Below are 27,404 nucleotides of genomic sequence, written 5' to 3' on the forward strand. Positions count from 1 at the left end.
GCAAAAAGCAAAGGTAACTCATTAGAGACATGACCTATTAAGCTATATATGGGTCAGAAACAACATATTCTTTTTTTTTTTTTTAAACCATTCTTCTTTTTTTTTTTTTTTTTTTTTTTTTTTTTATGTTTGCCAGAGAGAGAGAGAGAGAGAGAGTGAGCACAGGCAGGCAGAGTGGCAGCAGGAGAAGCAGGCTCCCCACCGAGCAAGGAGCCTGATGTGGGACTCGATCCCAGAACGCTGGGATCATGACCTGAGCCGAAGGCAGCTGCTTAACCAACTGAGCCACGCAGGTGTGCCAAGAAACAACATATTCTTATACTGACATCTGGTCATCTTCCTAGTTCTGTGGGCATAGTATTAATCTTGGAGCCTCATCTTAAAATTATCATTGTATCCACTAGGAGAGGGTTATAGATGAAACCATATTACTAAAAACTAACACTAACTGAAACATCACTGTGCTTTTAGGACATGGATGATTTCTAAAAGTCACCTTTTTAAACAGACTAAAATGTTTTAAAGAATGACTTTATTGTTTTAGTCAAATAATATGTTTGCCCATTATTGTTTTTAAAAACCCAAGCAATACAGAAAGTTACAAAGAAAGAAGCAAATAATTTCCCAAAGTACAGATGACTAACATTTGATGAACACAATGCATAAATACAAACAGAAGGTAGGTAGTTAGAAATGGTTTCAGAAAGGGTGTTAATATGGTACATGATTTTTTTAGAAAGTTTTTATTTTGGAATAATTTTAAATTTACAGAAATATTGCAAAGACAGTACAAAGTATTCTCATAAACCCCTCGTCTAGTTTCCTCTACTATTAAATCTTATGTTATCATGGTACATTGAGCACAGCAAAGAAACCAACATTAGTGTATTGCTATTAACTAAATCCAAGACTTTATTGAATTCACCAATTTTTCCACTAATGCCCTCATTCTTTTCCAAGATCCACACTGCATTTGGTTGTCAGGTATTAGTTAGGATTCTCCAGAGGGGCAGAACCAATAGGATGTGTGTATATATACTATATATGTATAGAAGAAGAAAGAGACTTATTATTAAGAATTAACTGATGTGGTTATGGAAACTGAGAATTCCCAAGATCTGCCATCAACAAGCTTTTATTTCTTCTTCTTGTCTCATAACTGAAACTAGGATTTCCAGTCAAATGTTGAGTAACAGTGGTGAAAGTGGACATCTATCTCTAGTTCCTGACCTTAGGGGTAAAGCTCTCAATTTCTTCCTATTGAGAATGATACTCCCTGTGGGTTTTTAGCCCACGGGTGACAATGTATAGTTTTGGTCTGAAAGCTGGCAGGTCGGAAACCCAAAAAGAGTTGATCTTTCAGTTCAAGTTTAAAGACTGGAAAAAACTGATGTCTCAGTTCAAAGCAGTCAGGCAAGAGGAGTTTCCCTTTTCTCAGTCTTTTTAATCTATTCATGTCTTCAATTGATTGGATGAGAACCACCCATGTTAGGGAGGGCAATCTGCTTTATTCAGTCTATGCATTCAAATATTAATTTCATCCAGAAATACCCTCACTAGGGACACACTCAGAAGAATTTGACCAAACATCCCGGTACCCTATGGTCCAGTCAAATTGATACACAAAATTAACCATCACAAGGATACATAATATTTTAAATTTAATATGTCCAACTTGCCAGATCATTTCATATCCCCTTCATTTAAAGTGCTCAAAGTAAGCAGACAGCTTACTAGAAGCCCTAACTTCTGCCCCCATCTGTTTAGTTGAATACTTTCCACAAGTTTGTGTTTGAATTTAAAACTTTTAAAATCATGTAACTTCTGGCACCCAGCTGGCTCAGTCAAAGGAGCATGTACTCTCAATCTTGGGGCATCAGTTCAAGCCCCATTTTGGGTGTAAAGATTACTTACATAAATAAAACTTTAAATAACAGGTTTTTTAAAAACTTATACAATCCCATGGTGCCTGGATGGCTCAGTCCTTAAGCATCTGCCTTTGGCTCAGGTCATGATCCTAGGGGTCCTGGGATCGAGCCCTGCATGGGGTGGGGCAGCTCAGTGGGGAGCCTGCTTCTCCCTTCCCTACTTCCCCTGCTTGTGTTCCCTCTCTTGCCTTCTCTCTCTCTCTTTGTCAAATAAACAAATAAAATCTTAAAGAAACAACCACCTGACACAATACCAATGCAAAAAAGAATGAATTGTTATTTCCATAAAGACTGGATCAAGTGTGTTAGGAAGACTGAAGAGATGTAAGAGATTTGGATTAGGTATGAGCATCACAATGGTAAAATGTTGGGATTTGTGGAGGGGAATCTAGGGGGATTCTGCAGATTCTTTCCCAAGTGTCTTTCAGCTCTTGTTTCTTTTTTTTTTTAAATTGAGACCGGAAATCCTGGAGAGTACATTATTAGTATAGTTCATGCAAAAAAGATGGCCGGGGGAATTCCAATCAGGGGACCACTTTCAAAGAAAAGATCTTGGCCCCAAATCAAAAGATTGGCAAATGACCATATATGTGGTTTATGTTAAAATATGCAGTTAGTGAAGATGAAAAAGTTCTAGAGATGGAACGTGGTGATAGCTGTACAACAATGTGAACATATTAATGTCATAGGACTGTACACTTAAAAACGACTAAAATGATAAGTTTTGTTATCCGTATTTTACCACAGCACCAAAAGTGAAATATGCAAAGTATGTATATTTTTTCACATTCCTTGTTTTAACAAGTAGTTTTTGTTAACTTACAAATGGTTGCATTGGATAAGAGGGCTTATTCTGTACTAAATTTATTTTTACTTTAACTTACTAGAAGAAGGGGATACCAATATGAAATTGAACGAATTATTAGGTAAAAGATCCCTTTTCTAATTTTATAAATAAAAAAATTATATTTTATAAATTAAAAATCAAGAGATTTTAATTCTCTGACATAGCTCTAAATTTAAGAGAAAAATATTCTCTGAAAAACTTTAAGATATTAGAATAGTGCTTCTTAATCCAAGGCATGGCCAAGTCCTGAGGTGCATTTAGAAATGCATGGACATGTTTTTAGTGATCGTAATAGTTGAGGCGATCTTGGCATTCTGGAATCTGGGCTCTAAAGATGCCAAACATCTTACATTGCACAGGACAGTCCTGATATCAACGACATGCCTACCCCAAATGTCAATAGTAACCTCAGTGACAAAGATTGAGGTAGAGTCAATATATTTAAAAAACTATGTTGGGGCACCTGGGTGGCTCAGTGGGTTAAGGCCTCTGCCTTCGGCTCAGGTCATGATCCCAGGGTTCTGGGATCGAGCCCCACATCGGGTTCTCTGCTCTGTGGGGAGCCTGCTTCCTCCTCTCTCTCTGCCTGCCTCTCTGCCTATTTGTGATCTCTGTCTGTCAAATAAATAAAATCTTAAAAAAAAACTGTTTCAGTTTTGCATGGTATTATTGACGTCCTTATGAAATTTGAGAAAACACACATTTTACTTTCCTTCCGCATCTAACTCCTTTTTTTTTTTTTTTTTTGTACTATTCCTTCCGGTGCTTGGGTTTATAACATTTATCTCCTGTTCTGAAACCATAATTCAAATAGTGTTTAGTCTTGATGCTATTTTAAATGATTTAGTGCTCAATACCAGAACTATTCATGCCATAGCTTCTCCATTTCAGTGCTCTTTACTTTGATTCATCTACTTGGTTGCTTCCATTTTTGTCATAGAGCAGTTTTTAAAAAAAAGAATTATCTATTTTAAGTGGGGGAGGGGCCAAGGGAGAGGGAGAGAGTGTCTCAAGTAAGCTCCATGCTGAGCATAGAACCTGATGTGTGGCTTGATCTCAGGACCCTGAGATTGACCTGAACCAAAACCAAGAGTCGGTTGCTTGAATGACTACACCACCCAGGTGCCCCATCATACAGAAGTTTTTAATTAACCTCTTTTTTATACCAAGAAAATTTCGTGGATTTTGATTTCTTTACATTCTTTCATGCTTACTATCTATCTTTTCATTTATCCTAGCAGAGTAATTTAATTGAGTTGAAAATTTTCAAGTCACACATTCTTTCCCTCAGAACTCTGTAGACATTGCTGCCCTGTCTTTGGTTTTGAGAGCAATGTGGGGGAGTCTGGGGTCAATTGAGTTTCCTCCTTTACTTTTTGTTGGTATGTGCATTTCTATTTTATTAGTTTTGTTTAGGAGAAATATTTCTAAACATAAAACAACTGGGTTAATGTCCTAAAATTCATTTAAGATATTTTGAGGGTCAGGGGTAGAAACAAACATTTCTTAAAGTTCTTTTAAGATGACTTGGGTATAAAAAATAATTTAAAAGGTATTTTTCTCTTATTATCTTGTAAATATAATATTTGGTACATTCAAAAGGTCAAATATAAAATATGTACAACATACATAATCAAAATAAAAACTTTAAAATAATCATTCAGGAACTGAAAGGGTCACCAAGACTGTTGCATCTACCATGGGCTCTTCCCCTTCTATTTCCCTCACTTTCCCCTGAGGGAGCAACTCTCAAGTACATTTATCCTTCCTTTGCCATATTTCAGATGCTTTTTATCATGTCTGTATGTATCCATAAGTAATATATTATATCATTTTGCTCATTTTTGAGTTATATAAAAATGACATAGTATCTATAATCTTTTGGAAGTCTCTTTCATTCAAGCTAATGTTTTTAAAGATTCATCCTGTTGTTTTGTGTTACTATACAGTGCTCACTTTTTTTTTTAGATTTATTTATTTATTTATTTGACAGCTAGAGATCACAAGTAGGCAGAGAGGCAGGCAGAGAGAGAGAGAGAGAGAGAGGAGGAAGCAGGCTCCCTGCCGAGCAGAGAGCCCGATGCGGGGCTCGATCCCAGGACCCTGGGAACATGACCTGAGCCGAAGGCAGAGGCTTTAACCCACTGAGCCACCCAGGCATCCCCAGTGCTCTCTTTTTAATAGCATTATTGGTATATAATTTACATGCCATAAAGTTCACCTCTTAAAGTACATAGTTCAATAGCTTTCAGCATATTTACAGAGTTGTGTGACCATCGCCTTCTTCTAATGTTAGATTATTCTTATCATGTCCCAAAAGAAACTTTATACCTAACAGCAGTTACTCCCAATTCCCTTCTCCCCTGATCCTTTATACCCTGTCTTACCACCAGGGATCTGCAATCCCACCTCTACTGTATATCGAGTATCTATAGATGTCTGGGTCTATTCTTTATTCCATTCTGTTTCTTTCCATTTGTCAATCTTTCCAACAGTCTGCCAAAATCATAGTCTTAATTATTTTTTTTAAAGATTTTATTTACTTATTTATTAGAAAGAGAGAGAGGGCAGCAGATGAGAGAGGCAGTGGGGAATGGAGGGAGAGAATCCCAGGCAGACTCCCCACTGAGCCCAAAGGCAGAAATTAACATGGATGCTAGGTAATTTCACCTATAAAATTACATGAGCCTAGTCTCTGCTGGTAGGAAGACTCTATACAATGGATTCCATTGCTCTATTAGCTTTAGAACTACTCAAGTTTTTTAATTCATAAGTCAGTTTTGGTAAGTTATATTTTCCTCAGAATTATGTCATTTCATCTAGGTTTTCAAATGTATCGACAAATTTATTACTCATGCTCTTTTCTTCTTAATCTGTGCTGTTCTTATATTTACATTCCTTTTTTAGTCTTTGTATTATTTGTGCTCTCTTTTTTTCCTCAATCTTGCCAAAAGATTCTGGTATTTTTTTGTTTTTGTTTTTTTAAGGTTTTATTTCTTTATTTGAGAGAGAGAGCATGAGTGGGGTAAGGGGCAGAGGGAGAAGCAGACTCCCCACTGAGCAGGGAGCCTGACATGGGGCTTGATCCTGGGACTCTAGGATCATGTCCTGAGCTGAAGGCAGACACTCAGCTGACTGAGCCACCCAGGTTCCCAAGATTGTCTATTTTTTAACTCTTTTCAAAAAGCTGACTTTCATGTCTGCCTTTCTGTTGTAGTTTTCAGTTTCATGGAATTCTTATTTTCCTTCTTTCCTTTTATTTACTTTGGATTTCTTCTCTTGTTCTTTTCTAAATTATTAAGATGGGGACTTAGTTCATTTTCATACTTTCTTTTCTAATTAGGCTGACAAATTTCCTTTAAAAATATTAGTTCTGATGGGTTATATTTTCATTACAATTTAGCTTTAAATATTTAAACTTCATGATGATTTCTTAATTGATAAATGAATAATCTCTTTTCAAAGATGTGAGAACTTTAAAGGTACCTTTTTGCTATTGACTTCTGTATTAATCGAATTATCACCAGAGAATACTATCTTTCTAATGAGGTCAACTTTAGATTCAAATTTCCTTTAGTATGAGTCTATTAATGACAAACTCTGTTTTTGTTTAGTTGTGTCTTTATTTCACTCTGAAACAGTGAATAGTTCATAATTCCTTCAGCAACAAATAATATTCCATTGCCTTCTGTTTTCTGTTTTCTGTTTTCACTGCTGAGCATTTTGCTGTCCATGAAATGATCATCTTTTTGTGATGTCTTTCCTCTCCAGCTCCTTTAAGAACTTTTGTCCTTAAAAACAAAACAAAACAAAACAAAACAAAACAAAACTTTTGTCCTTGCTGCTCTAAAGTCACTTCATAATATCTAGGCATTGATTTTATTTATCCTACTTGGAATACTGTGCTTTCTGAAATTATAGATTAATAGTATATAACATTTCTGGAAGTTTCTCGCCGATTATTAGTCCTTGACTAGCTTTATTCTTGCCTTCTGCGGCTTTGATTTGACATATGTTAGCCTTTCTCATTTCATCCTCAATAAATAAATTATTCTTATATTTCCCAGTCCTTTTTCTTTCTGGATTGTGTTCTGGTTAATTTATTCATTTCTATGTTTGAGTTCATTAATGCTTTTTCAGCTGTGGCTAAGCTGCTTTTTAACATGTTTTGCTTTTTCTTTAACATTTACATATTTTATATTTAGATGTTCCATTTAGTTATTTTTCAGAACTGCCTGATCATTCTTTAAAGTTTTCTGTTGTTTTCTTATTCTTTTGATTCTGTATTTCTTTTTTTTTTTTTTTTTTAAAGATTTTTATTTATTTATTTATTTGAGAGAGAGACCGTGAGAGAGAGCATGAGTGAGGAGAAGGTCAGAGAGAGAAGCAGACTCCCTGCGGAGCCGGGAGCCCAATGCGGGACTCGATCCTGGGACTCCAGGATCATGACCTGAGCTGAAGGCAGTCGTCCAACCAACTGAGCCACCCAGGCGTCCCTGATTCTGTATTTCTTTAAGTACTTTGTAAGCAGCTAGTCTATATCTGACAGCTCTAACATAGATGGCTTACCTCCTTGTGTGCCTAGTGGTCTTTGACTGTGAACAATAGTTGCCTGATTATAAATTATGGGAATCTCATGGGATATACCGTAGGATGCTTTCCTATAGATATTTGGTTTGGTTTCTCTTAGGAGTTGGGAGGCTACCAATCTGGGGTCACATTAGCTCTCTTTGGGAGTCCTGGCTTAATGCAGAATCTAAGGTTCAGTTCCCCTTCCCTGCTGTCAACTCCAGGTTCTGTATCTAAATTGCAATTTATAGTATCCTTCTGGCATTTTCCCAGTATGACACAGTTCTCTCCTCTGCTTCTTGCTCAGAACATTTGTCAGCTCACTGCTCTAAGCTCCAGTGTTGACTCAGCTTGTTCCTTTATTTAGGGAGTTGGGGACAGGAGGACTGGACTTGGGGATTATTTTATCCACTTCAGGGAGCCCAGCAACAAATCAAAATGTTGTATTTAGGATCTAATTGGTTTTCAGCAGAGTGTCTTGTCTACTATTGCTGCTGGAAGTGGAAGTCCTATTCTTAATCTGTGAAATTCAGTAAATAAAACACATGTGTTGGCCATTCTGCCTCTGTTTTCCCAGCACAAGGTGCCCTATTATGATATAAAGGGTCAGGTATCTATAATTATTTTTGTATTTTCAATTACAAATAAGGAAACTAGGGCTCAGAAACACTAAATGAGGGGCACCTGGGTGGCTCAGTGGGTTAAAGCCTCTGCCTTCGGCTCAGGTCATGATCCCAGGGTCCTGGGATCAAGCCCTGCATGGGGCTCTCTGCTCAGCAGGGAGCCTGCTTCCCCCTTTCTCTCTGCCTGCCTACTTGTGATCTCTGTCTGTCGAATGAATAAATAAAATCTTTAAAAAAAAAGAAACGCTAAATGAGTTACCCAATTTGTGATAAAGTTGAGGGTGGGGCACTAGAAATAACGTTTAATGCCTAATCCAGTTGTCTTTTTAATAAATCCTTCTAATGCTCTTTAGGTCTAATTTTAAAAGACACGTTACATTAAATTCTACTTATAATTGTTTATATTATCACAAGATTTGTAATTTTATTTTTATGTCTATGCATGCCCAAGTCTAGATACATATATTCATGTATAATCACATCTATATATCAGCAAATCCAAGGCTATATAGAAACTACAATCAGTACAATTAAATATGTACATAGGTCTGACTATAAGGAAGATACTTTGGAGTCTTATTTTGTTTTTTTGTTTTTTGTTTTTTTTTTTTTTAAAGATTTATTTATTTGACAGACATAGATCACAAGTAGGCAGAGAGTCAGGCAGAGAGAGGAAGGGAAGCAGGCTCCCCGCTGTGCAGAGAGCCCGATGCGGGGCTCGATCCCAGGACCCTGGGATCATGACCTGAGCCGAAGGCAGCGGCTTTAACCCACTGAGCCACCCAGGTGCCCCTACTTTGGAGTCTTAAAGGGAACTACAGAATCTTAATTTTGTCTTTCTCTAATACACGTGGTCTTTAACATCAAAATAATTGTATACATAGAACATTTGTTCACTTATTCACAAGAGCCAATAATCATTGGTAAAGATTATGATGACTTGGATTAGCTATGGTAATCCATAGTATACTATATCACAAGTAGCCTTTTCAATAATATCTCCATTGAGTTAACTTATAGGTTAAAATTATAAATTACAGAAATACAGCAAGAGAAAAAAAAAAGGGGAGATTCCTCATGGGCAATGCTCACAACAGTCCTCAGGAAATCCTTCAACATAAACAGTCCCTAGCATAGCATAGAATTAATAATATAGTCCAGGGAGAGCAAGGGGGAAAACTAGAGACAATCACTAAAGCAGTTATTTCAATTTAAGGGAGCCTGTGACCAGAGAACCTGAGTGGAAAGGAGTATAAGCAGACTGGCTGATAATACCAGCATTCCAGCAAAGTTATCAATAGTTGCTAGAAGCTACCTTAGGATTTCTTCAATCTTATCTGATAGTTTCTATTTCTACTAGTTTTGTTAGGAGAAGTATTTTTAAACATAAAACAATTGGGTTAATGTCCTAAAATTCATTTTAGATAATTTGAGGGTCAGGGATAAAGAAAGATATTTCTTGAAGTTCTTTTGGGATGACTAGGCTGTAAGAAATCATTAGCCCTTTTTTAAAGTTTTCATAAGTTCCCTACCCTGGTGAGCATCTTAGTGTCTTTCATTTTTATTTCTATGTTAACACAAGAGAAAAAAATGTACTTAGAGGGGTATTTTTTCTCCTTTAACCTTCTGTGCCATTTAGATTTTGATTCTCCACCCTTAACATGTACCACCCCCAGAAGACTTCTGGCATGTAGTTCCACTTATCAAAAGCAGGAATTATTATTATATTTTTTAAGTAGGCTCCACACCAGAGCAAAGCCCAGTGTGGAGCTTGAACTCACAACTGTGAGATCAAGACCTGAGCTGAGATCAAGAGTCAGACACTCAACCGACTCAGCCACTCAGGTGCCCCCAAAAGCAGGTATTTAGTAAAGTGGGACACTAGTTTGAATATAATTATGCTGAGGTATTTTTGGGGGGAGGGGGGACTGTGAGTTTTTTAAAAATCTGTATTATTAAGATTGTGCACAGCATGGTCCACATCTGCTACTATTCTTGAAAAACACTAACAGATGAAGATATTTGTGAATTTTATGGGCAAGAGTGGAGGTGCGGAGCTTAGAGCAGCAATGCCTGTATTGCCCCTTAAATGGTAAGGAGACATGAAGATAAGGCAAACTGGAGGGAAGGGCACATGGAAGTAGGTGGTTTCAACAAGTCAGCTCCGTAACTGACTTTCCCAGAGTCAATTTCTAATTGTTCAGTAAATGATAATTCATCTAATGGATTGCTCAAGACCTTTGTTTCTCTTTTTCAATTTCTATATTTTATATAATAGCATGAGACGTTATGGAAGATGAACCTAAATTATTTATGCTACACATACTTCATAACTGCTACAAAGCCTAAGAGGGAAAATACTGCCCTGAAATTTCCAATGAAGCGGTCCCGTAGAGGTTTGGTCTCTGCATCTGGGTGTGAATGGGTTTTCCATCCTATCTGTTGCTTCTAGCGGATACCATGAATTCAAATGCCCTTTGCAGTCTGAGTTGCCTGGTGTTACTGTCATTCTTTTTCAATAGCAGTGACAGTTTCACTTGTTAAGGAAACCAGCTAATTCTTAGAGACTTAACAATGGGAGAAGTTGGGGTGCCTGGGTGGCTCAGTCATTAAGTGTCTGCCTTCGGCTTAGGTCACGATCCCAGGGTCCTGGCTTCGAGCTCCCTGCTCAGAGGGAAGCCTGCTTCTCCCTCTTCCACTCCCCTGCGTGTGTTCTCTCTCTTGCTGTGTCTCTCTCCATCAAATAAATAAATAAAATCTTAAAACAAAAACAACAAAAAACAGTGGGAGAAGTTGGTATATAATAACACAATAGATTGTTTTTAGTTGCTGAAAGAGATGTCCTTCTTAAGTCTCCTGACACAGAGTCAGAAGTTAGGGCAGTGAGAGAAGCTTGTTACACCTACAGCCCTGTGGGAAGCAGCAACAGTTGGCATTTTCTCAGGAGAGCCCATTCACTCATTATTTTAGTGTTTGTGCTAGTGAACACCTTCGAAGCGAAAATTAATTTCCCTTTTGGATTACTTAGCATATTATTTTTAATGTTGAAGTTTTCCACATCATCCTTAGCCACAAATTTTTTCCAGCATGATTGAGGTAAAAAAATTCACATGATTTTTTTCTAACAGCACGTTAAAAACAGATTTTGAGAGATTGTGTTATTGCTCATCATTTCCTTATAGACAATGATGATCTTTCCTTAAAGGAAAAAAAATGAAATAAAAATGTTTAGTATTAGATATTAAAATGAAAGTTAAGCATTTTATTGGGAGAAGGGGGGTGAAGATCTCCTCAAAACACCCATAGGATCAGTGAAAATCCACATATTTCTTTCTTTAAAAATTCCAAATGATTCAAACCTCCAGCGTGCTAATCAAGAATAAGTTTCAGAATATTAAGATCCTTCCAAACCTGCCTGAAGTCCTGCCTATTTTGCATCTGTCACCCCAAATCTGGTTGTCAGTGAATGGCAAGGACAAAGGCCTTTCTCGATCTATCCAGCTGCTCCTACTCCTGCCAGCGCATCTCTGGGCTGTGCCTAAAGACAAGAGGCAAGCCAGAGGAGCATGAATCAACCAGTTTCCGCTTCCTCTTCTCACTGCTCCCCTACCCGTCAAGACCCCTAATTCTGAGTGGCTGGAGGAGCGTCTGATGCCTGTCCAGGTCCCCTTCTGCCAACTCTGCACATGGGCAGTCTCTCGAGAGGAACACATTCCAAGCTGCCAAACACTCAGTGTCACTTCCTCGGCACTAAACTTTTAGATGGCTTTCCAAGCAGGCAACGTTCTGGGGAATTTCGCTGTCATTTCCTTAGAGGGGTTCACAAGAACAGGTTCTTAATGTCCTTACGAGGAGCTACGTTTAGGACAAGTTTACTAAGTTATTAAGTAACTCTGGTAGATAAAATGCACTATACAATTGACAGTAAAGGATGGAAACCATCTCCTATTTCTACTTTAATACTGTGTAATGTCGTGTTTGAGTGAGTTATTATTGTTGTTGTTGTTGTTGTTGTTTAAGGGGTTCTGAGGAAAGAGATTCATCTTAAAAATAAGGCAGACAGAAGCCAGAGTAGATACAGGGAAGTTGTGGAGATTTGAGAAGTGGCAGTGAAATTTCTTTTTGATTAGTTTTGGTGGTATCACAGTGTTTCTTTTTTTAACTTTCTGTGTGTTTTAGGTTAGAGGAGAAAATGGCAGTTTAGGAAAGCAAATAGATCTTTATTCTTGGAATGGCAATTAAATTCTTCTCCCTTTTAAACTGAGAACCAGCAGGTGAAGATCCTTGTTTCTAGGGAGAGATGTTAGCTTTCTAGAAACCTCCTCAAAGGACTTCAGATGGACAACCCTGGAAGGCTTAAGTTGAGATCTACTGAAGTCTAGGAAAATACTGAGTTTGAATCACAATGACTAAACAGCTAATGTTCATAAGGCATTTAACTCCATGGAGATACATGTGTAGTTGACCCTGGAACTATTGTGGGTGTTAGGGGTGCCCAACCCCACACAGTTGAAAATCCATGTATAATTTCTGACTCCCCCCAAACTTAACGACTAACAGCCTGTAGACTGGAAGACTTCCTGATAAAATAAATGGTCAATTAACACATATTTTATGTATGTATTATATACTGTTATCCTTATAACAAGTAATCTAGAGACAAGGAAATGTTACTAAGAAAATCATAAGGAAGAGAAAATACATTAACAGTACTGTACTGTATTTATAAAAAAAAATCCATGTGTTAAGTAGATCTGTGCAGTTCAAATTTGTGCTGTTCAAAGGTCAATTGTATTTCTTTAGCCTTAGCTCTATATGTAACATTTTTTCAAATGTGTGTTTAAAATGTTGAGTGTAGGTTTTATTATGTGATTTTTAATTAAATAGAATGTTCCTTTTTTTAAAGATTTATTTATTTTAGAGACCATGTGTGCATGTGTGAGGGGGAAGGGGCAGAGGGAGAGGGAGAGAGAATCTCAAGCAGACTCCCTGCTGAGCAGGGAGCCAGGCACAGGGCTTGATCTCAGGACCCTGGGATCATGACCTGAGCCAAAATCAAGAGTTGGTCACTTAACTAACTGAGCCACCCAGGTGCCCCATTAAACAAAATGTTCTTTTAGGGGCACCTGGGCAGCTCAATAGGTTAAGCATCTACCTTGGGCTCAGGTCATGATCTGGAGTCCCAGGATTGAGTCCCACATTGGGCTTCCTGCTCAGGGGGAAGTTAGCCTCTGCCTCCCCTTCCCGTGCCCCCTCTCTCAAGTAAATAAATAAAATCTGAAAAAAAAAAAAAAAAAAAAAGAATGATCCTTTTATATTTGTACTTATGTGCTATGACACAATTCTGTTTCATAGAAGAAAATAATAATTCCTCTTTGGCTGGGTTGATACGATGCCTATTGGAAGTTATAACTAGAATGATCCAATGCCCAGGCACTGGCATCTACTAGGCAGAACTCAAATTGTATGGTATGTTAAATAATGTAAAATATGGGGATAAAATACACACTTTAAGGAACATTTATTATTACATTCATTTAAGAGACATTTTCTGAGGACCTCTGTTCATTCTACTGGATCACAAAGGCCAGTAGCAGAAAGATGAGAATTCCTTACCATATCCAACAAATCAAAAGGTATGGATAAATTTAGAAGAACAGCATCATCCTGGATCTAAGGAAACCTACCTCAAATCCCATGGAATTTCAGTTTGGGGCTCTATATTTTTCTTCTTCAGTATAAATCCTCTCCAAACCCACCCTGCCTTAGAATAAAGGGGATGAGGTAGAAAGAAAAAAAAAAAAAGAACCAGAAATTCTAAAGTAAAAGGAATAATTGATCATAATCATGTCAAAGCCAGGAAACCAAAAATTAATGCTTTCCTATAAAGGATGGAGGATGTCTAGTTGGGTTATTAAATAAGCACTGGAGTATGCAGAAAGGCCCATAAGGGGGATTTACTGGTGTTGGAAGAACTTTAGCCCTAGCACTTCATGACTTTTGTGCTTTCACCTTTATAGTTAGACAATTCCGCTCTTACGGTTAAAAACAAAAACAAAAATAAAAATGAAAAAAACAAAACAAAACAAACCCAATATATGATAAAATTAATACTATAAGGGAACAGGAGAAGAGGTGAATTAGGTTGATTTGAAGGCAAATGATGTTTCAGAAGAGATAAATATATATATTTAAAAGATACTAAGATATCCAAATCAAATAGTTGGGACTAGCAACAATTCAGGTCTAATGCCACTTCTGTGTAGGAAGGAATTGTTTAAGGAACCTGATAGTGTCAGAGAAGACAAAATCCAATGCTTAGCTGTGAACATTTTGTAAGATTATCCTGTGACTCTTCATGTATTGGAATTAATAGCAGTTCCCTAAGCCAAAATTTGTCTAGAATATGTGCCTTTCTGGCAAATAAAGTCGTTGGTAGTACCTGTTATAGTGATTTTAAACCAGGACTCTCAATATAAAAGTGACTGTTACAATATTCCATGAGCCATTTGCTTTACAGCCAGATGAAGTCATAAATATAAAATAAAGCTATGGAATATTTTCTTGTATCTCCTTACTGTTAATATCTCACATATATTTTAATAGCTTAGAAAAGGTGTCAAAAATAGGGTCTGGAAAATAATTACACATACCTTCTCCAAAACTCCATCTATAGCTTTAGTAACTCAAGGAAGAAGTCTCAACTAAATAGTAATTTTCAGATAAGAGATTTAAAAAGTACAAACGACAATTTCTTTCAAAAGTCATGTAGTTTCTACCCCTACCTGATCCATCCTAAAAAGCAAGTATTCTCTGAACACGTTATTATCCTAAATCAGTAGAAAGCTGAATTGTGGATCCAGTAGTATAGCTTGTTCATCCAAACCACCCACTTCAGATACCCAAGCAACAATGAACACCCCCTTCACTAAGGTCAGCAGTCAGCATTACATTGTTACAGTGCATTTTAAAATTTATGTATTTTGGAGAATAACAAAGCAACAAATAAACCATTGTTATTTCTTGAGTGTTTACTAGGTGTTAAGCACTAACCAAAGGATTTGAAATAAATAAGGAAGATCGTATGGCATTGGGTCGCATGTAAACTCTGTGTGGATAGGGACTGTGCTGCCTTCTGCCTTGTGTGGAATAGATATAAATGAATGGAGTTGGTCTTCACAATCTAAAGAGGAAAAATAGGTACCATCTTCCTAATTTGTTAAAAGAGGGTTGAGAAATGGATGGTTACTAAGCATTGGACAGCATCAGCTCTAGGAAGGAATATCAGGGGAAGAGAGCCCATGATTGCCTTTCTCCTGGATGAACTTTAGGCATCTTGTCTTTGTGTTAGACAAGAACCACAGTTGGGTTTGGAACATGTCCATTCAATCCTGGCCTACTGTCCTGAGCCAAACACTGACTGAAGAGGAACTTTTTGGATCACTTTGATTTGAGCCAGTCCTTTCTCGTACTGCTATCCTTTTTCTATCAGAAAGAAAGAAAGAAAAAAAAAGATCTATTAAGTTTTATTTACCAATATTATTCCAGTAATTGCCACATACTGGCCACTTACTATAGGCTGGGCTCTCTGCCAAGTGGCTGACCATGTAATACCTCCTTTATTCTCATCTCAACACTATGAAGAAAACATTATGCCCATTTCATAGATAAGAAAATGAAGATTCAGTGAGATTCTATAATTTGCCCAAAGTTAGGGGATCAAACCAAGATCTATTGAATTTTATGGCTTTTTAAGCTTGTTTACTTCCATATTATTATATGGTGTGAATAATTAGCTGGTGATCCCAAGAAATTTTAATACCATAACTGTATTTCTAGACACTTTTATTCCTTTAAAAAAATGTTAGATACCTCTTTGAATAATGAGGACCTGAAGAAGACGGGGGAGTTCACTTGTTGGAAAGGCATAGCCCAATGAAACTAATGTGGTGATTAAGAAAGAGATAAATACAAATGTTTATTACATTCATGAATAGAGGGACATGAAAGTGATTTAATTGGGGTGACTAGTGACTGGAACAATTGCTAAAGGGATACATCTAATGAAAACACCCCCAGGATTCCTAAAATCTACTCACCATTCATTCACATTCTAGATATCCCCTACCGTCTCATTTTAGGTAATAGCATTTCTCACCTTTTCTGAAACAAATCCTTGCTCCACCTAGTACCTTAGCCTACAGCAGTGTTTCTCAATGTGTTTTTCCATTATGCCTCCTCAAAGGGAAAAAAAAAAAAAAATACTCCCTTATGGAGAAATTAAATACTGAGATAAGATTTATTGGATAGGGCAGAGTTTCAGAGGGCCACAAACCTTTTAATTGCCTAAGACATTTTTGCTTTCCTAGGAACCAATTTGCCCTGTTGAGAGCGTCTGGGACAGCTCCTTGATCCCTGCTTCTCCATCATACGCCTGCTATTACCTTTGAAACTGTAAAAGGTTGGGGCTAAATAACAAGTGCTCAGGAAAGGCATGTGGAGAGTCAGTGCAGAATTCATGGGTGTCTCATTAACCCAGTCTGTGGCAAGTTAATTCATTTGATCTATTGCTTCTGTTCATTACAAGCCCATTTACTCAACTGTGTAGGGTGGTCAGAAGAATGGCCCATAGGAAAGGCTCTAAATTCAGATGTCCTGGGATCAAACCTCAGCCCACCACCTCTCAGCAATGAGACTTTGGCCAGTCATCTACCCCGCAGCTTCTCAGTTGGTGGCCATTTTGTGCTCTCTCCCCCAAGACATTTGATAATGTCTAGAGACATTTCTGATGGTCACAACTTGGGTGGGGAACTACTGGCATCTGGTAGATAAAAACCAGTGATGCTGCTAAATATCCTACCAGGCATAGGACAGCCCCTCACCACAAAGAATTATCCAGTCTAGAATGTCAACCGCCAGGTTGAGAAACTCTGATTTAACCTTTCTGCTCCTCATTTTTGTCATTGTGCCAGATAGCATTCATTTCTTAACAGATATTTCCAACCTGTCTTCTTGCTGCCTCCCTGATAGAGTCTGGAAAGCTAGATACTCCTTTGGCAGCCCTCCTGTGCCTTGTTGCTAGAGACAGCCCGAGGCACAGTTCTGCCCAGTAAGATGTAGGTGGAAATTTATTGGGGGCACAAGAAAAGCTTTTGTTTCTTATTGATACAAGAAAAAGATGAGACTGTTTTCATCCCCTTCTTCATCTTTCTACCTTGAACATGAAAGCAATATGTAGAGTTCCAGCAGCCATGTTGCAATTGTTAGGGAAAGCCGAGATTTAAAGAAAGGATGGCCTAGATATTGTTGAGACCATGAATCAGTGCCATATACTTTCTCCTACACTTCTTGTTAGGTTAGAATATGTGACTCCTATTTGTTTAAACATTCTTGAGGTACTCAAATTTCAAATTAGGTTAATAATAGCGTTTTTCCACAATTTTTTATTTTGGAAAAAATATGTAAATAACAAAATTTGCCATTTTTAAGGATGCAATTCAGGGGTAACAATTACATTCACAATGTCGTGCCACCATTTCCATTATTCCCCAAATTTTTTATTACCCCAAATAGAAATACTGTACTCATTAAGCAAATAACTGCCATCCCTTCTTTTCTACCCCCAAAGTCTCTGGTAACTTCTAACCTACTTGCTATCTCTATGAATTTGCTTATTATAGATACTTCATACAAGTGGAATAATACAATATTTGTCCTTTTGTGTCTGGGTTATTTCACTTAGTATAATGTTTTCAAGGTTCATCTACATTGTAGATGTATCAGATACATTGTAGATATAGATACATCAGATATATTGTAGCATGTATCAGAACTTGACTCCTTCCTATGGCTGAATATTCCATTGTATGTATATTTTGTCTGTCCTTTCCTCTGTTGATGGGCATTTGAATTGTTTCTACCTCTTGGCAATACTAGAGTTTTGAAAGGTAAAATAAGATTAAAAAGTAAGGTACTCAGAACAATGCTTAGAATTTAAGAAGGATTTAGCAAATGTAAGTTAAAATTATCACTGCTTACATTGAATAGCTTCTCATCACATTCACCCTGTCAACTATCTTTTGTTCCAAGGAGGAATGTAGTAGTAGGTGGGTGCAGTGGCATTAAACTTTGATCACTACTGTACAAATCAAAGCTAACAATACTCTCATTGGTCGGTCACTATCAGTAGACATGATGCAGATTTTCACTTATCTATCCATCCTTCCATTCTTCCATCCTCTATCTGTCCACTCAGAATGTATTAAGCCCCTCAAGAGGGAGAAATACTATGCTTCAAATCTAAGCTGAATTGACAGCTGAATGATTAAATTGTTGCAAATAACAAAGAAGAAAAGGAGGTGCTTAACAAACATTTCTGATGATGATGAAACAGTTCTGCAATCAATCATGATCTTCAAAAATTTCTCTAGGACTGGGGTATTTCGCTGGTCTAAATTATCAGTGAACCAGAGACAGACCTTTTGAAGTCCCCCATCCTGCTGAGTACTTTTTAAACTGATTCATAAATACTGTTGACTTTCATCCTTTGCACCTACGTTTTCATTCACAGAGGTACAAAACAAAAAAGCTCCATCTAGTAACAGTCATGGCTGGTACCAGGAAGAGTGCCATTTTCTAAGTAGGAAAAACAAACTTCTCCCTCCAAGTAATAGGGAAAGGTAGAGTATAGAGCTAAAAGGTCTGTCCACAGAAGAGGGGTGTAGCAAGTCAACTTTTTAGCTGGTGGGAGATACATTTTGGGGAGAAGATCTATGGGGAAGGATGTGTATCTTGTAGAACACATGAAAACAGCAAGTAGGCAAGAAGTGGAAGAAAGGATAATTAATCTCTAATGACAGTGGTGACAGCAAGTCTTAGTTTGGTGTTGCAGATCTTTGAGGCAAGCGTGGATGGACGGTCAGTCATTTAAGATCAACAACTGGAACAATGTTTGGAAGTCAGGTATTTATGGAGTACCAGCTATGGGAAATGTGTTTAATAATAAAAAAAAATTAGCAGCTTGCCTTGATGTATCTTACGATTTTAGAAAGTCAAGATTCAGTCATCTACCCACAATCTCTTCAGAAAATAAGTGGAAGAACCAATGAGAAAATCAGATTGCCACTGGGGCTCTGAGATGGTACATGAACTCCCCATTTGGGGAATGTTTGTGAGGGAGTAGACCTTGAGCTGTACTGAGTGGTGGGTAGAATGTAAATAAGCAGAACAGAAGAGTGCAAGAAAGAGAAACAGCCATCAGTAGAGGAGTGCCGTGGTGATAGAAAGGAGGTGGGGAGGGGGGCTGAGTATGCAGTAGAGACGTTGGCCTGACTGGATACTCTTGGGAAATGAGGTTTAATAGCGAGAGTGGTGCCAGGAATGACACAAGTACTAAGTAGCTCATTATTTCCAGGCTAGTCTCAGGAGACTATGGCTTCATTTCTAGGTGTAGATTCTTTCTGGCCCACCTCCCACCCCACCCAGTCTTTTAATATCACGTGTTTCATAGCACACACTTTAGGCAAGGTGAATACCTATTAATTAAAAAAAAAACAAAAAACAAAACCCAAAAACCTAGCTCTCAAAAAATGTTATTGGGTTCCTCCAGTTACCACCACATGCCCTCCCAGTCCCCTCTGTACATGATTTTCATTTAAATTGACTCACCAGGCATTTCATGAGAATCAAACCTGTCTTTGGTGGTCAGCCTGATACAGTTACTGCTGCCTGCTATTTTATATTCTGGAATGAAAGGTGGTAAGGATAGAACACTTGTCTTTTGTGGTTTTTGTTTTGTCAGGCACTAGGTACATTTCTGGCATTTTGTACTTAACAGGCATAACAAAGCACACCCCCGCGGAAGGATATCGCATCTGATGTCCTCGGCACAAAACAAGCAGTAAGCCCAGTGGTCTCCGGCCTGCGGGGCAGTGATAGAGTGCACTGGGAAATGAGGCTCTTATCACAATCAACATGAAAAAAGAAATAATGCCTCAAGTGTATCTCCAGGAACACTAGAGTAGCCTGAATGGAAATAACCCATATCCCGGAGACAAATGCTTTGCTTACTGAGGGCTTTATCCCTACAGTCCCTTTCTGATGGGTGTACATCGCCAAGTATAGAAACTTAGAGTCACTTAAAATTATAGGGTGGTAAACCTAAGTGAGCAGAGATAGTTTCCACAGAGAGTTTTTCAGCTGGGGTGGCAAAAGAAACTATTGACCCTTGATACTCATTTAACAAGATGTTTTAATCAAGAATAGGAAGGTAATAAAGATGAAGAACTTACTTTTGAGTTTAGTTCTGGAGACTGTTTCTGCTAAGAAGCTTATCTCATGAAATATTTTATTACTTGATGTTATAAAATATTTGTAAGTTGTTATTTAGACAACAGAAATGCAGAATTTTGCTAGCCAACATAACTGGAATTTATTTCTCTTTTTATAGACTGAATGAAAATTTTAAGAGACTGGCTACTAATGCTTTCCTTGTTTTTTTGAAAATGATGTAAATCTGCATCTTTGTCTCTGTGGGGAAGTTTAGAGGTTGCAAGTACTAATGTGACCACACTGGTTAGGCACTCCACTGACTAATATTGTACAAAATCATTATAAGTCATTACAGAAATTAAAAAAGTTGAATTCATGCCGTAAACTGGCTACCAAATGAATGGACCAGTTAAAGAATATTTTAGAACCTTCTTTACTTGCATGAAAAATCAACATGAGAGTCTTTTTTCTTCAGATAATTATGTTTTTCCTCAAAAGTAAAATGAGCTATTCTTCAAGAATGCGGACCACTATCAAAAGGGTTAATATTTCCACATCCTTCAGTAAGGTTAGGTTACATGGAAACAAAATGCCACAGTGCATTAAAACATCAAGCATTCAATTTTTATGTTATATGTTTAATTCTAAAAAAAATCCATGATTTAAAAAGAGCCATGTAATTTAATTAAGATTTATCAATGCCAATTTAATATGAGGCAGAAGAAAGTTCCCTCTATGTGTACATTAAAGAAAACCAAATAATAAAACCCAAGGTATAATAGTCATAGTCACTTATACCTCCAAAATTGAAAGAGTTAATCAACACTAAAAGGTTAAGATAAATATAAAATAGTTTTATTGTATTGTTACTGATATAGCTAACCAAACAAAAGGTACATTTCTACTTTTAAAAAATTTAAGAAGCTAATTATTTGGGATACAAAGTTGGGAACATTAAGGAAATGGCATATTCTAGTATGAACATCTAAAAGGTTGCCTATAGGCTTCCAACACAACTGGAGGGCAAATTCTAATGTAGATGGGATAAGAACCTTCTACATTTCCTCAAATCGGTGGCAATTCAATGATTTGCACCTTCAACCGACTTCTGTTAAGCACACACGTGTCAGGCATCATGTTGAGCATGGAAATACAGGTTAGGATCCATTCAGAGTTATGACTTAGACAAACAATGCCATACTGTGGTCTAGAACCTTGAGAGAGGAGAACAAAGGATCGCCAAGGAATGTGGAAGGACATCCAATCCAGCTTAGGAGAAATAAGGAAGGGTTTCCCAGAGGAGGTGATACTTGAATGAAACCTTGTAAAATAATTTAGCCACAGATTAGTCCACTGGAGATTGTTAGAATGCACACAACTCCTAATAGTGTGCACAGTACTTTAAAAAATGTCTTGTCTTTTCTTCCATTACAGCGTGTGTTTTGCAAGGACAGGTTCATTTTTAAGCATATTTTGTGAGCTCCATCGTGTGTTTTTTCTGGGGTTTTATGCAATTCGACTCCTAATGACTAATGAGAACCATACGAATGCATTGCTGCTGCACAAGTGTAGTGTGGTTTTGCACTTAAAAGATATTCAAGATGCCCTAGCTGTAAATGTTCACGAAAAGCCTCTTCTGGAGTTGTCAGACTGCTTTTAGTGAGTCTCACCAGTGGGCTGACATCTGCAGAGCATTGAGGGCTGGGCTGACTTTGAAAGGATTGAAATTAAATTACTTCATATCATTATCCTGAATTTTATATTTGCTCTATTCCCTAAAGTAAACCTTAATAAATATTTTATGACCAGGAAAACAAACAAACAGCGATAAAATTAAAAAAAAAAATAGAAGGGAAGATGATGGCATTCCAAGCACAGAGAACAGAATGTGAGCTTGCTGAGGGAGGCATGGCATGTTCTGCTTACTAGGGAAGAGCACATGGGACATGATTTGAGAGGAGGCTAGAGAGGCAATCGAGGGCCCTTATTTGCCTTCAGGCTCTTCAGTTCTCTAGAGGATACCGGAGAGCCATGGAGGGTTTTAAATCTATTTTTAAATAAGTTCTTCCTATCTATAGTGTCGAGGATGCAGGGAGATCAGTTAGGAGAAATGATGATGACAGAGACTGGAATAGGAGCCATAGGTATGGAGAGGACAGACAAGTTGGAGAGACAAGACTTTATGATAATTCACAAAAGTTTATCAGCAGTTGAGTATGGAGCAGAGTAAGAAGGAAGAATGGATAGACCCCTCGATTTCCTGCTACTGTAGCCCAGGGCCTCAGATGATATGCCAGGACTTGGAAACACAAAGGGAAGAAGGGCTGTCCAGCAAGAAGAGGTGCCACTATCTGCTTCCATTAGTATCAGTCGGGAAGAGGGATGCTGACTGAACCCGGTCAGGGTGTCTGTCTGGCCCTTTGGGGTCCAGGAGTGGGAACAAGTGTGCTGTTTCCCATGAGGACTTCACTCCATATGGAGTGAAGAAGGAATTCCTCAGAGAAAATGGATGCAGAAGAGGAGGGCTATGAAAGAGGGTAGAGCAGATGCAAACAGCAGCTACCCTGGTCTTGTTCGAGAAGCTGAGAGGAAGCATCAAGAGAGGTGTGTGATAACGGACTGTGTAGACAGATGCAGAACTTGAGTCCCGGGCTAGAGATCAGTTTGGGTGTCAACAGTAGCAGACAGACACGTATATGTGTGGGGAGAAGACAGGGAACAGAAGAGAGCCAACATTTCACGGGTGGAACGGAGGAAAAGCAGTCCCCACTGGTATGAGGTGGAATGGTCACAGAGATGGAAGGGAAACCAGAAAAGCAAGTGTCACAGCAATCATGGGTGAAGAGTTTTAGGACAGTGGAAGTAACCGATAGTGGGGACTGCCTGGAAGAACTAGGCACGGGCAGTTGGCAGGTTGGGGTGGCTCCGTAGGAAGCCGTTCAGTGGAGGTTCTAACCATGGATGGGAAATCAGGTTACAGAGGGTTAATGAGTGAGCAGAAAATAAGGAAGTACAGATACAAAAATAGACCACTCAAGAAACTTGACTCCAAATAGATGGAAAAAGAGTTCACAGCTGGAGTTAGAGGGAAAGGATCTAAACATGTTCATATGATGACGGAAGAGAATTGATTGGGTAGGAAATGTAAGACAGAGATACAGAAGAGTTCTAAAGGAAGGGTATGCTCCTGATCCTAGAAAAATGTCTTTATCTAAACCAAGTGCATTTGAAATATTCAGATGTGCCTAGGAAAGCATAAGAAAGATGAGACATTTTTCAAGGGTAGGTCATATAGGATTAATAAATTCCAGGGCAGAAATATAGGCAAAAATAATCAAGGACACACAAGGGAAACTTGGCAGCTAGATAAAACCTCAAATGAGTTAATAATCCACAGCACCAAAATATACTGTATTGTTTAGAATCCGTTCTTACTCATCATGAGAACATACATAGTTATTATGGGCAGAGGAAAACACAACCTGAAAAACATGGAGAATACCCAAAACAGACAAAAGGCACAATTTGTAGAGGCTTGGTAAACTAGGTATTATTTTCAGCTGCATAAACACAGCAATGATAATTTGGGGAACTTACTGGGGCCTGAAAAGCTACAGAAATTTTGAAATTCTATTCCTTTGCTTTTGGGAAGTCTCCTTTATAGATAATTTAATGATTTATTTCATTGGTTCACTCATTCATTCAATGAGGCCCAATCAAGGATTTATGTGCCAAGCATAAGTCAGATGGAACGTCAGTAAGAGAGCATAGATTCTTAAGGGAAATGGGGTTGTGGGCTGTACTTTGAAAAAGTATATTCAATTTACCTACTGTCTTTGTAATAGGAAATATAAAGTAGAGCCTGTCAAAAATGTTCCTAACTGGTAAAATATATAAGAGATACAGTGGAAAAAAAGACAAAACAAAACCGTAGGGTGCATTGGTTTTAACAGGTAGAGAAACGTTGGCTTAAGGATTCAAGCATTTCTCCTTAGAAGAGATTCCGTGAGAAGATGAAATCTGAACATTCCTTTTCCTCCATTAAATTCTATTTCAGACTATGAAGTAGGCAAAAAAAGGGAGGAAGTGTATATTTAATTATGGGGCTATAGAGATATCTATATTTTTAAATGCTGTTGACTATTGGCTCTTTGTATTTCTTACCAGTGTCATTCCCTTTTCTTAATCATCTTTGTTTCTACTACTGCCCATATCTTCAGGGTTAGGAACCTCAAATGCTTACCTGAGGTGGGGAATTCTAGATTTGCCCCCTCACCTAGGAGATAAGTCTCCTGTATTGCCTCTTTAAGCTGTGTTTACTGATGGTTATGGCTGGTGTAGTGTGAAATAGAGAAGTAGATACAGTGTGTCCCAGGCTGTACTTAGACACCTGCTGATAAACACAAATTCTCGTGAACATCCCAAATAAGGGTGTCGAGGTGGAGGTGGCTTTTGGGAGAGGATTAAGTATTTAGGGTTTAACTTAGACCAACTGCCTCTTTGCTTTTTAGCATCCATTTTCTTTCTTTTCAGTCCTAAGAAGGCCTATTCAAATGAAGCTAACAATGACACACACACCATATTAGTGTACGGTGACCCGTATAGGTGTAAGAACTTGGCTTTGTTATGCCCTTGTTGTTAAACAAAAGCTTCTTCTTTGTAAGCCTCCCAGATGTTCCTTGCCATTATGCAGAAATACATTAATTTTGAAACAAAATAAATGATGTACCTTTGAAAAGATTAAAATAAAAAATTAGATTAAAGATAAAATTAAAACTGTACATATGGACACACATACACACAGTGAAACTGACATTACCCTCCCTGTTCCTTCTCCCCCACGTGTCTCAGAGTTATAGCTAACACCTGTGGCCACACAAGGGGCAGACTTGGCAGCTGCAGAACCCAGATGTCAGACATTGGATTGTACGTCCCTGGCAGCAATCCTAAGTGGGAGGCTGTCTCCTTAACTGACCTCTGAAACAGTCTATTGTCTGACTCTCTCTCTCTGGCCTGGGTAGTAACTAAAAAGCTGTCTGTGGGGCTGGTTCAGAGTTAGCGTACTGACGGGGTTGTTCTGGATGCAATTATCCTTTGCCTTACCTTTGATTGTAAGGAATTTATTTCCTTGGTAGGGGTTAAAATTGGGACTGGGCAAATTCTTGACAAAGAACTATATTCAGGTTTCTTCCAAGGACAAAATAAGATGCTTTTTGCTTTGATTGATCCCCCCCCCCCCAAGTGAAATTGGAGCAGATCAACTTTATGTTATAGCACACAGTTCTGTTCTGGTTAATCAGAAGTAAAAATAAGAGTTTCTTGGGCACCTCCCCCTCCAAAAGAAGACTGAGTTTCCTTATACTGCTTCTTAAAAACTACTTCTTAGAGGTTGAAAATGAAACATTTCTTTCTTTAGAAACTTACGAGCTGCAACTTTGTTTTTGCGATTACTAAAAAAAAAGTCATCTATTGTAGAGAAGAGCTCTGTGTATCATGAGTTATCTTGGTTCTTTAGAGAGGAAAATGATTACACTATAATCTTGTCTCTACACCACTTGCTGAAGAATGATATCATGTGTAAGACACAGCCATTATAGGAAAGAGAGGTAGGAAAAGGCCAAGTATGAAAGAGGGCTCCACTTACAATGTGACACTTGTAGCTCTCAGGGAAACTCTATTGTGCATACAGTTCCAGTCATGGCAAGTTAAGGAGTAATATATCTAAAGGAAGATGAATTCTGAGGAAATTATGGAATATATTATCATGTCCAACAACAAATGGTATTCATGTGCACCATGTAAAATGTGCCAAATTATCTTTTATTACCTTTTATAAAGGTGTAAATATATTTCTTGGCTCCCACTGATTTAGATTTGGGGAAAAAATATTCATGAGTCTCAATATAAATTAGAAAATGATAAAAAAAATAAGCTGGAGAGAAGAAACATATCTCTTATGTGGAAGAACTCCACATAGCTACTTATGTAGCTACTTGCCTCTTAAGGAAGTGGAGCTTAACTTCCTACTGCTTGAGTGTGGGCTATGATTTATTACTTAATTCCCAAAAGCAGAGTATAAAAGTGGGGGAAAGATTAACCTAACGGTGGAGAAGTCTGGCAAATACTACTTTGGCCCAGTGATAAAGGTTAACATCAGGAGGAGTATCATATTGATAGCATATAGCCTTGGTATGATATGATCTCATCCAAGGGCACTTCATCTCTGTAATTTACCTCTGAAAACCCATAGTCTAACCGTGTGAAAACATTAGATAAGCCCCAATTGAAGGGCATTCTACAAAATACCTGACTAGTACTCCACAAAAATGTCATGGTCATCAAAAACAAACTGTCAGAGCCAAAAGTAGCCTAAGGAGAGGATGACTAAATGTAATATGTTCTACTGGATGGAATGCTAGAAGGGAAGAAAGGCATGATGGGAAAACCATGAACTCAGAGTGTGGACTTGAGTTAACAGAAAGGTACTGAAGTTGGTTCATTAGTTGTAGCAAATGCACTGTAGTAATGTAAGATGTTCACAATAGGCGACACTAAGTGGGAGGTGTATCAGAACGTTGCACTGTTTTTGTAACTTTCCTATAATTCTAAAGCTACCCCTAACATAAAAAGTTTATTTGATGATGTTTAATATACTGCTGCATTGACTGTAACAGAGCTCCTACACATCAACACACCTTTCTCTTTTTCAACCACACTGATGCACCAAACCATACCATACGGCATAAAGAGTCATTTTCCTGACACATAGGAATACTTCATCTTCCAGGCCAATGTAATATCAGTGGAGTCAGACTTATTTTCAGTGTTTCAGATTTTTCAATAATATTTAGGTCATTCCCTTAGTAATAGGACACAAATGCTCAAAAGATAATGTCCACAAACCCTTATTTCTCAGTGGCTTTAAAAGATGTAACATCCTTCAGCCACCTATCCAATATACTTATTTTTCATGTGAATGTTACTACTGACATATTAATAAGACAATGTATTATCTCTGAAAGTAACATTCTTTGCTAGGTAACTGAGGACACTGTTCATTTAGTGATCATTTATCATGATAGGGAAGGGAGTAAGGTCTGATGTACCACTGTCTTAGAACACGAATGAGATTATTTCTTTGCTACTCCATTTCTGTCCTTTAGAATT

At 37.9% G+C, this 27,404-nt stretch overlaps 1 protein-coding gene and 1 long non-coding RNA gene across 3 annotated transcripts in view; one reads left to right on the plus strand and one right to left on the minus strand.

The window, feature by feature from the left end:
* LOC116877600 overlaps positions 1-27,404 on the plus strand; it is a 146,931-nt gene that overhangs the window by 31,591 nt on the left and 87,936 nt on the right. Inside the window, exon 1 of one of the 2 annotated variants that reach the window (XR_004384672.1) lies at positions 8,705-8,753. The exons of the other annotated variant lie outside the window; for it this stretch is intronic. This is a non-coding gene — a long non-coding RNA (uncharacterized LOC116877600). Of the gene's footprint in view, positions 1-8,704; positions 8,754-27,404 lie in introns of those variants that run through there. 2 annotated transcript variants of the gene reach the window in all.
* Positions 21,694-27,404, minus strand: part of UMAD1 (UBAP1-MVB12-associated (UMA) domain containing 1) — a 225,736-nt gene continuing 220,025 nt past the window's right edge. Inside the window, exon 3 of the mRNA XM_032874344.1 lies at positions 21,694-21,947. Coding sequence (XP_032730235.1) covers positions 21,767-21,947 — 181 coding nt within the window. The 3' untranslated portion in view covers positions 21,694-21,766. The remainder of the gene's footprint in view (positions 21,948-27,404) is intronic.

This window comes from Lontra canadensis, unplaced genomic scaffold (assembly GCF_010015895.1).
Source record: "Lontra canadensis isolate GAN:19392208 unplaced genomic scaffold, GSC_riverotter_1.0 scaffold2, whole genome shotgun sequence".
Taxonomy (NCBI): domain Eukaryota; kingdom Metazoa; phylum Chordata; class Mammalia; order Carnivora; family Mustelidae; genus Lontra; species Lontra canadensis.